The following is an 11135-nucleotide window of genomic DNA, read 5'->3' as shown; positions in this document are numbered from 1 at the left end:
AAAATGCCTACATATACATGCATATACACAATTAAATTTCACTTTTCACTTTTCCGTAGGGAGAAAGTTACATGATTGACCCTCAGGCATGTGATACTTCTGTGGCGCTACAAAGTGATGAGCACTTGACTTTATGTGAGAAAGATCTGTAAAAAAAAAGATTCATTCGCTTCGTTTAATACGTTCTACCTATATACATCGCATCGTAATGAATGACGATTATGTGATCGATTTATATTATAATTATGTATGTAATATAAAAATATCGATCAGATCTAAGATTACTTAGCGATATATTTTCCAGCTGCAAACGTGCTTAGCGGCGTTTCCCCGCGGCTTTTCTGCGCGTCGATAATTTGGTATGTTGCTTTGCGTCGGTGATGAAATTAAAGATAAGGTTGCTCAGCTAGTCCGCAATTTAGCAAGGCGCAGGGTTGCAAAGTTGTCGAGCAGGTTCCACGATGACTTCGATCTAATCCCGGTTTGGGATTCCTCGCGTTGGATCTTCTACCGTTTCCATTCGTCGAACGACTATTTGATTTTCGAGAAAGCAACGCCGTGCCGTCATAGGACATAGTCCATGACTCGTACATCTGATCGCAATGGATTTTCAAATATTGGAAGAAGCACGTAAAGACAAAACCACGTTCCTTTTACAAGAATAACGGTGAGATCGGTTGCAGGGTCCCACGGTTAACACGAGAAACGCATTAGCACGCGTCCTACGATATACTTATTGTTGTGCGATGGTATCCCCGATCAACCGGCCGGTGTGTTTGCATATCCATCGTCGATCGTTTGTCTTGTCGAGAACGGAGAAACCGTCGTCCAACTACCGCGTCGGTGGTGAACGCCGAAATGATCGCGATGGTTTTCGATTAGGTACGTCGAGAATTCGTGGTGGCACGCCAGGCCAAAGCCCGGCGTCGGCGTGCGAACATCGATAGGGGTCGTCTCGGGAACGAATTATTATCCCGATCTTTTTCCCAGATCCTGGAATAGTTCTGATGGCTTCTCAACTAGTTGCTCGCTTAATTAATATACCGACCGTACATTGAAGTGGGGATCCCTTTTGCGCTCCATCTTTTCTATCCCACCGTGCTCTTGCATTCTTGTCTCTTCTTTATTTTCTTATTTGTATCCTCCTCGTCCTTTCCTCGACTACTCTCTGCGATACGTAATTATGGCAACCTCGTTACACGCGCGACTACGTATACCCCTAGTATGATTATTATATGCGAGGAAAGAGGGAGATAAAAGGAAGCAGGGAAGAGAGAGAGAGAGAGAGAGAGAGAGAGAGAGATCGAAAGCGGAAACGAAAAATGAAACTCGATATATCGCGAAATACGAGCAAATCGTTGCACAGATGATTCTTATTCACGTTCAAACGACAATTATCCAATTAACTGTTCTTAACGAGGATAATTGATAAGGTCAGTTTACACATCGACAAGAGACATCAACCGGAAGTCATATATATTCGATTTTATAATCGGTACTCCCCCGTCTACACTGAAAAAATATAAAAGGTAATAGCTATCAAATGTTGAATGAAATAATGCCAATTAAATGTTTGGTTGATATAACATAAAAAAAATTTACTTTCTTAAATATTTAAGGAGTATTTATTAAATTTTCTATATATATATTTATTAAATATTTATAAAAAAGTAAAATTATTTTTTATCATATCAATCGATTCTATCAACCGATATTAATCATTTGATTGGCATTGATTGGTATTATTTCACTTAATATTTAGTAACTATTATCAGATTTTTTTAGTGATCTTCAATAATCGTTTAGGACTCGGCATAAGATCCTTCGAACTCAAAGTCTTTAAACCTCTAATATCAAGAATTGATATGAAGCTTTTTGTTGCGCGCCCATAAATATTTCTCGATATTCGTTAATAGGTACTACCCACAGCGCTATGGGGAATTGCTAATTAAAACTCTAAATATAATCCAAAGTAGCGCAATCCTTTTATCTGAGCCGAAATATCGACTTTTTTATTGGCAATTTCGATTTTTTATCTGGCTGTAGTCTAATAAGCGTTTAGTATTATTAGTAATTTTTTAAATATGATATGGTTCTTAGATTATAGATGAAGGACCTTTGCGCTATTTTGATATATCTAGAGCTTTAAAATACCCTGATCAACGTCGCACAGAATCTCGCGACGAAAAAGCAAAGCTCTTATTGGCTATTGCCCATCGCTTATTGCGTTCAGTATGCAATAACCATAAACTCACGTCGTTGGTAAAGCGCAATGAAAATTAATTATTTCTCTTTCCTCTTTACTCGGCAACCATCAGGCGAGATTACCACGCGCGAGCCGCTTGATCGTGAAATGAAAAGCATCCACGAGCTGGTTCTGGAGGCACGAGATCAAGGAACACCATCGAGAGCTGCCAGAGTGCCTCTGAAAATCACGATCCTGGATGTCAATGACAATTCGCCTGAAATCGTCGATCCTCAGGGGGACGTGGTCAGTGTCAGGGAGGAGCAATCACCGGGAACAGAGGTCGCCAGGGTGCGAGCACTGGACATGGATCTCGGTGAAAATGCTTCAGTGACGTACAGCATCCCGAAAGGTAAGGATTAACATTGCTTAATAAATTTAACATTAAACTTATTATTAAGTCTAAATCTCGTGGTGATATATACAAAGTGTTCAAAAAAATCATTCAGCATTTATATAGTAAATAGTACACATTATACTTATTGAGTAAAAAAAGTTTTAATGAACATAGGTCGGAAAGTCAATCAATCTACTATAAATAGGGAATGATTTTTTTTTAACACCCTTTCTAAATTTTTTGAAGTGGAATCGCACTCTAAAGAGTGAAGCCAGTGAAGATTGAGCCAGTTTTGAGAAAAATTGAATCAATTTTCATTCTCCAAGAATAAGATTTACTCTAAAGATTTTAGAGAATATATGTTTCATTTTTTATTATCCGATCGTCATTGTGTGCGACTCGGTTAGGCGCTACTATTAAAGATTAAGGAAATTGTTCTGCCCCCGATATGATTATCCCGGTAAGAAAATATATAAATTACAATTAGTTGGGTATATGTGTACGCAGCATAATTGCCTGGCTTCGCTACAAGGACGTCGGCAATGAGTCGCAAAGAATCAGGAATAATAGAGAAATAGCGAGAGAGTACTTACATGCCGGAGATTAGACGGCAGACTTGGTTTTTTTACCAGTCGCTCTTGACTCTCCTGCGGTAGAGCAAGTACTTTTTAAGGCTTTAATAACCCAGGAGCAATTACAGAAATAATTATGTGCAGCCTTAAAGACAGTCGCGGGCGTTTTTACCAGGCGTATTATTCGCTAGCGAAACTTCACCGCCTATGAAGAATCGTTACCACGCGTGCCAAGCCACTTCGGTTACGATCGGAATCGAATTTTCATGATCACTCATACAGTGAGAAAAGAATCTTAATCACGAGATTAAATCTTAACATCCCATCGCAGGAGATACTGTAATATTGTCGAGGATGTACCTCTTCCCGTCCATGTCAAGCATTTCATCCCGTGTTCTATCGCGGCGCTTATTTCATGTACACGATTCTCGTCGGAGTCAATGGCACAGATATCAGAGAGTTTTTCTATACCGCGTGCTCTCTCGCGTTCAAGTTTGCAACAGCAAGAATGATCGCCCAGCTATAATTTTGTTCGTCCATCTCACGGAGAATGTTTCTGCTCGAACCTGACTTCGTTTTTCGCTATAGACCGAGACTCGGACGGCTACAATGTCTTCACCATCGACCCGATCACCGGTATGATCAGGACCAAGGCCGTACTTGATCACGAGGAGCGCAATGTATACCGGGTGTCCGTAAGGGCAACCGACGCCGGTCATCCACCGCGACACAGCGAGCGCGTGTTGCGAGTCGAAGTTCTGGCACTTGCAGATAACCGGCCGACCTTCACCAGCAGCAGTCTTACCTTTAACGTGAGTACTATTGACCTTGTCATCCAGGATTCATTTTCCCATCAAATTTGTTTCTAGCTTCACTGGATGCCATGGATCTTCGTAGTTCCCTTCTGCAATTATTCATTAGAACATTTATGATCGCGCTAACATCCCTACGATGGCGACTCGCCGCTGTTGTTACGTGCGTTTCCTGTGGATAGCTTCATACAATTTATGCCACGTAGAAATTCTGTAGAAAATTCTATGGGAGATTGAAATTTTATCGCGATCTTACGAGCTACGTTGTTTTTAATTAAATATTTAATTTTATTCATTTAATTCTTAGAAAGATATACGTCCTAATAACTTAATATTTTTGTCTTATTAATTATCCTTCATTCTTCCTTTTTTACTCAAGCAAATTTTGAAATAAAAAAGAAGAGAGTCCAGTTTCTCCTAAAATATCTTGTTAAAAAATTATAATTATAAAAATAAATTAAAAAATATTTCGTAGATGAAAAGTAATCCTAAATTTTTCCTCATTTTTTGAAAACCTAGTAAAAAAAACTTGAACTGGACGGAGAGAATATAAAAATGATTGCAGAGAGAAGATTAATACACGATTATTCTAAATATAAATACTCATTTTGACTTTATTAGTACACGACATTTCCTCAGATTCAATCAATACACATAAATTATCTTCATAAAAGACAATATTTTTATAATGTCAGAGTAAAGTGGAGTGAATTTAATAATATATATATTCGATTCATTCAGGTGCGCGAGGATGCAAGTATTGGGCACGCAGTGGGATCAGTTTCGGGAGCGGGTCCTGCGGGTCGCGTGGCTTTCACCTTGGACTCGCTGACGCCAATCAGCGAGTTTCCAGCTTTTGATGTCGATCGCAGCTCGGGCCAGCTGGTAGTCGCCCACTCACTCGATCGCGAAAATGTAAGCGAATATCACTTGCAGATTCGTGCATTAGACACAACTTCACTCGGGAATCCTCAGAGCATCGCCGTTTCCGTGAAGATCATTATAGAAGATGCCAATGATAATCCACCGAGTTGGCCGCAGGATCCGATAATTGTTTTCGTATCCGAAACAACAGCAATTGGTTCAACCATTTACAACCTCACGGCCAGTGATCTGGATAGTGGCTTGAATGGCGAACTTAGATACGGTCTCGTAGCCGAGTTTCCAGCGAAGGGTTGCTTCACCGTGGATTCTTTAACTGGCGCTTTGACGTTGGCCAAGCAATTGGATAGGGAAGAGATAATGCAGCACACTTTAATCCTCAAAGCATCGGACCGGGCACTACCAGGAGAGCAACTAGCTTCCACAGTCACCGCAAAAATCATCGTTCTCGATGAGAATGACAACGATCCCGTCTTCGTCGCGCCAGAATTTACCAAGATAAATGTTCCATCGAATCTTCTACCTGGTAAATTTTACATCTCAGCTGAATATAAATTTATATACATATAACAGAATGATTAATGAAATTCTTTATTTTCTTAATTTTACTAGGTGCTAGCGTGGTAAAAGTTGTCGCTATAGATAAAGACTTTGGCGACAATGGTCGAATATCTTATGTGATAACCTCGGATAATAAGGAAACGCGGCTCATCATGGGTTATGAGTCAGGCATCGTGACTCTTGTGAAGCCCATCACGGAGCCCATGAATGTCGAGATTACGGCCAACGATCACGGAACACCATTCCGTAAAGCTACGCTGAATCTGAGTCTGAATCCGGTGGCGGCACAAGCGAGTGGACCTCCTCGACTATTGTTGTCTAATCCAATTGTTAAGATTTCCGAAAACCTTCATGTCGGATCGCATGTGATGAACGTTGCAGGACCAGCAATTACGGATCAAGGTAAGACTAAAGATCTCTATATTTTTTCTGTGTGCCAGTTAAACTAAAATTTGTCACATTGCGACTAATATAAAGTTTAATAATATTATCGAATTAGTTCCAACGGATTTCCAATTTATTATCTCGAGCGAAATGATGTAACTGTATATTTATAGCATTGTCAGAAGCAAACAGTAGAAACTTATCGAACCCTAAGGTATACGAAGATACTTTTAGGCGCTGCGTTCTTATTGTTTCGGTGCTGCATAAAGTCCCTGTCAGTGCAAATTTAACTGGAATTGTCAACTTAACGGCGTGTAAGGCGGCCGCAGTTAAAATTAGAGAGCGGAAAACAGTTTGCTGTTTCTCGTACTTTTCTTAGGCGTCACACTCGCATTCTGACGATACGATTTCACCTTTCTTTCTCTTAGAACGAGTCTTCGGTAAATAGTATATGTAATTTGCTGCCTAACACACACCTACACATCACACGCATACAGTGCCGCATAATCGTTACCGCGCTCACCGCAGCTAATAGGAAAACCTTGCTACGAAAATACCTGGAATATTTAATTGCTTCGAATCTGGTCAGTACCGAGCATTACAGTAAATTTACCGAAATGATTCGCGCGGATTCTGTCGAAGTCGCCGGCAACTTTGTCCAAAGTATCCTGCTGCGATCGAACCTCAGTTTGTATCTTCTCTTTGCGCGCATACTTTAAAAAACAAGTTTGCGCCAGCCAAAAAAATCCCAAGATTTGTTCATCCCGCAGAATATACCGTCGTTTTCATCGAGAAACGCATTCTCGGATTCTTCTCCCTTGGAAAACACAATAATGAGCACTCGAGTTTTCAAACGAGCTCGTTCGCGTTATTTATGACAAAGCTTGTCGCATCTTTTGTGGGACGCGCGGAATTAGCGATTTGACGACGCTGCTAATTATTGTCGCAAAAGTCTTGCGACTAACTGACTTTACGTCATATATTATCCGCAAGATGTCCGATGTTCAAGAGGAAAAGATGCACTTCTTGAAGGCGCTATTTCCAGAAATCGTTTATCCGATATATAATTGTGCCTCGTGTATTAATCTATTTTTTCTATTATGCGAGAAAACTGGTAGTAAGCAAAATGCTAATTATGACACAAGAATTTGATAAACGATTTACTGAACGTGTATCTTTACACCTGCAATGGGATTCTGTAACTCTTATGATCACAGCACACAAAAAAACTGAAGCAGTAAGTAAAATGTAGTAAGAAAATCGACATGTTGGATTTATTGTTATGATTTTACGATCTCTATATTATAATTGATCAATTCGCTTACTGCTTATGTTTTTTTCTGTGGCCCTTAACGATAATATTCAAATCGTTATGCAGATTTGATATATTGTAAAGAAACTGTGACAATAACGATACCGACAGTATCATTAAAAGTTACAGAAACCAGTTGGATTTATGCGTATCTTCATATCTGCAATGATCATTACATGGAAAAGACAATAAATTTGATTGAAATATCTAAAAATTTATGTAAATACAGATCTGAAAATAATTGTAAATTAACTGATGATCTATCAAAAATAATTACGTAAGAATCTCAAGCAGGATGAGCAACGCTGCCACAAGTTTTGTCATTCAGTTTGAATGTCCCATATAATTATTTTGATCTAACAAAATTGTTTTCAGATCTGTATTTATATAGTTAAATTTTTAAATACCCCAGCAAAACCGTTCTTTCGTGTATTTTGCGCATCATTTCTTCGCGCTAAATCCGCATAGGAATTTGCGAACACGGGAAGCCATCCGATCCAGTCCGTTTTTCAGTTTGTTCTGATGAACGGTTAAAGTGCGATAAACCAGCTCCGCCGACAGCATAGTATTTCTGGTTCGCTGCTTATCTATCACGATGCCAGACGAGCGCATTAACGCGTCCCAAGGGTGTGCCGAAGGTGCCGGTCCTTTAGGGATCGGCGACTCAGTAATGCATAGAAGGGAGGTTGTTGCGAAATGCGGGAGCGAGTGTAGAACGTAAAAGGGCAAGGGGGATTAGAGAGAGGACGAGGTGAAACAATGGCCGCGTATATCATCGTGCCGCCGGCCTGCCGCATAGGCAAATCACTGGACTCTATACCAACGTGCGGTTTCGCATGTGCACGCACACATGCACATATCGCTACTTACTGGAAACAAGACGATGGCCACGATGCGACACGCGCATACGTATACATACACTAAATCGTGTCGCTTTGTTCTAAGTCCGCTAAAAATCCGACGAGCATGGGCTAAGCGCGCTGGAATTCGAGAAACGAAAGCATTAAAGTCACCAACGGCGTATTCGAATAAAAAAATCGCGAAGCTGCTCCGGATTTACGGATAAGATGATAGTTTCTTTCTTCGTTTCAGAATAAATAAATTACATGATAAATAATATAATATATATTTTTTGAATATTGGAAGAATATTTTTCTTCAGAGTTTAATAGTGGATACAAAAAACACAAAGATATTCATGTGTAAAACATGCATATAATTATAATAAATTAAAATAATTATATAAAATGGATTTATAAATAAATTGCGGCCGCTGCTTGTAAAACTACTGCTTTAATGCAATAATAATAGAACAGGAGATATGAATTAGACGGAACATAAATAAAATCTAAATAAAAATGCGTATAATAGTGATTTTATTTATAAAAGAAATAGGAATTAATAAAATAAATAGCAGGGCGAAAGAAGAAAATGAGAAGACCAAATTGGAAGATAACGAATTAAATGTTTATAGAAATATTTTCAATATATTTTCAATAGTTCCAATAATTCTGTGAAATATATAACTGATGTACACATTTTTTAATTAATAAAGTATATTGATTAACTTCTTATTTTGTTTCACATAGATAACGTCACCTTCAGCATCCCGAATGGCGTAGCTTCGAATAAGTTCGCCATATCGTCCAATGGTCAAGTCACTCTTCGGGATCCCCTGGATCGCGAGGAAGTCTCACATTACTCAGTTTCTATCTTGGCGAGGTCCAATAAACTTCTGGACGTCACAACTCTGGAAGTTATAGTGATGGATGAGAATGATAATAGTCCGGAATTTCGACCGGGTTCTTGCTATACTCTTGCCGTGCCGGAAAATCAGGAAACTTCCGTGATCCATGTGATAGCTGCTACCGATCTTGATGATGGAAAGAACGGTGAAATCTTCTACAGTATCGAAAGTAAGTTGTCTCACTAGATGCAGTATATGCGAAAAATCGCATAAATAAAATTTAAGACTTAAGTAATTGTTTTAAGATACTAATACGGCCTTCTGATTAGTTCATAATATCTTAAGACTGTACTTAAGACAGTCTTAAATATAAAAATCGATTATGATTGATTTTAATCTTTGTGCTTTTATTCCAGGCGGCAACGTCGGCGCCAAATTCGTGTTAAATCCGTCTACCGGTGTATTGTCGATGTTGAATCTGGATCGTGAGAACGTGCCCAAGTACGTGCTAACGATTTCGGCCAAAGACAAGGGAAGACCAAGCAGAGAAGCATACTGCAACCTTACCGTGATCGTGCTGGACATCAACGACAACGCTCCGAGTTTTGTGCAGAATCTGAACAGCGGTTTCTTGTACGGATCATCGGACTATCCAGCGAATTACTATCCTTCAAAGTATATGACAACTATCTCAGAGGACGTCCCACCGGATTCAAGCGTGATGTCCGTAAAGGCGATTGATCCAGATCAAGGTGTAAACGGGAAGATCACATACGCCATTGCTGAAGAAACTAGCTGGCTCTTCAGGGTCGACAACCTGACTGGCGTTGTTACTACAGCTGGGTGAGTGCACGCATCCCGTCGTTTTCTTTTTTTAGGGGTAGGGTTTCCCTTCTTTCTTTATCATTGTCATCGTCGTTTCCTTCCTTTTCTGACCTTTTTCTGTTTCCTTCTTTCTCTCTCTAAGGTCTTTTGTTCAGCCTCCCTCTCTTTCTTTCTCTTTTCTTTTAGATCGCATGCGAGTTTCGCTTTGTGATCTTGGCTATCAACCGACTAATTTCATCCTGGCGTTAATTACCGCGACCTTTATTACACATCCGATTAGAATCACCCAGAAGGATATTACGCCGGTAATATAACGTCGTAAAATGGGAAGTGAAGACGCGCACACACACATACACGCATTCGTACTGGAAAGAGCAGCCAATCGGCTCACAGTGAAAAAAGCTCGACGCTCGAAGGCAGTGGGGGAGGAAGGAGCGGCGTCTAGGAAAGTCGTAAAATTATAAAGTCAGTCGATGCGCTTCACGAACGATGCACTATAGCCGATTAAATGATTCCGTATGCATAACTCGTTGGCACAACTCGAGATATTACTCTTCCTTCCTTTTTCTCCTGTGTCTCTTTCTTTTATCTATTTATCTCTTGTCCGGTTCTTCGTTTATCTTTCTCGATCCATGTGTGTCTCTTACGATTACGCCCGCATAAACCGATATCTTGGGATGTCGTTAAGATGAAGATTTTCCATGGCTTCCATCCATCTCACCAAACAGCAAAGTCGTAGTTTGTTAATTAATGAACGATTTCGCTGCGGGCTACCGCGAACCTTGGTCCAATGAAGTACGCTGACCAATGATCATTAATTGCTCGATTACGGTCTCGGCGTATGAACGATGGAAAATGTTAATTGCACGCGAACTTCGCGGAATCGAATTCAATACCGAGCCTTTACACTATATACAAAACATTAACTTTTATAGGTGGACAGTTATACGCTCGCGTAAGAGTTTCACGGTGATTAGAGTCGCCTGCCCCCTCGTATCGTGTCCGATGATTTGCCTCTGAAGACGACACGACCGAGTGATTTCGATAAATCACTTCCACGCCGAGAATGCTTGTTGCAAATTATTATGCGGAGTCGCCGTAAACCCGCATGACACGCCCAACATCCGTCTCGGTGACTCACGATTCGTGCTTTAATTCTCGTGGCAATTAGTCGATCCTCCTTTTCTCCCTTCTCGTGTCAATTTTAGTTTACGATTTTGCTTAACTGTTTACGCGGCTTTTCCATCTTTTACCGTTTTTACTTCCGATTATCCATGAGACGAGGGGTGCAGGATATGCGAACACAGGGAGGGCCGCGAAATATTGGAGAATAAGCGCCAGTTGACAGTGTAGAAACAGAGAAGGGGGAGAGAGAGAGAGAGAGAGAGAGAGAGAGAGAGAGAGAGAGAGAGAGAGAGAGAGTAGTAGTAGTAGAGAAGAAGTAAGACGGACGGACGGGACGGGACGTACGTTACGTTACGTTCGTCGTCGACGACGCGTCGTGTCGTACTTACGTACG

At 40.3% G+C, this 11135-nt stretch overlaps 1 protein-coding gene across 1 annotated transcript in view; it reads left to right on the top strand.

Annotated features, from left to right (window-relative positions):
* LOC105626030 (protein dachsous) overlaps window positions 1-11135 on the top strand; it is a 74408-nt gene that overhangs the window by 43082 nt on the left and 20191 nt on the right. The window contains exons 6-11 of the mRNA XM_012207342.1: window positions 2319-2597; window positions 3743-3966; window positions 4708-5374; window positions 5461-5811; window positions 8694-9020; window positions 9208-9634. Coding sequence (XP_012062732.1) covers window positions 2319-2597; window positions 3743-3966; window positions 4708-5374; window positions 5461-5811; window positions 8694-9020; window positions 9208-9634 — 2275 coding nt within the window. The remainder of the gene's footprint in view (window positions 1-2318; window positions 2598-3742; window positions 3967-4707; window positions 5375-5460; window positions 5812-8693; window positions 9021-9207; window positions 9635-11135) is intronic.

The sequence above is a fragment of the Atta cephalotes genome, assembly GCF_000143395.1.
Source record: "Atta cephalotes unplaced genomic scaffold scaffold00004, whole genome shotgun sequence".
NCBI lineage: Eukaryota > Metazoa > Arthropoda > Insecta > Hymenoptera > Formicidae > Atta > Atta cephalotes.
This window is presented reverse-complemented; position numbering and strand designations above follow the sequence as displayed.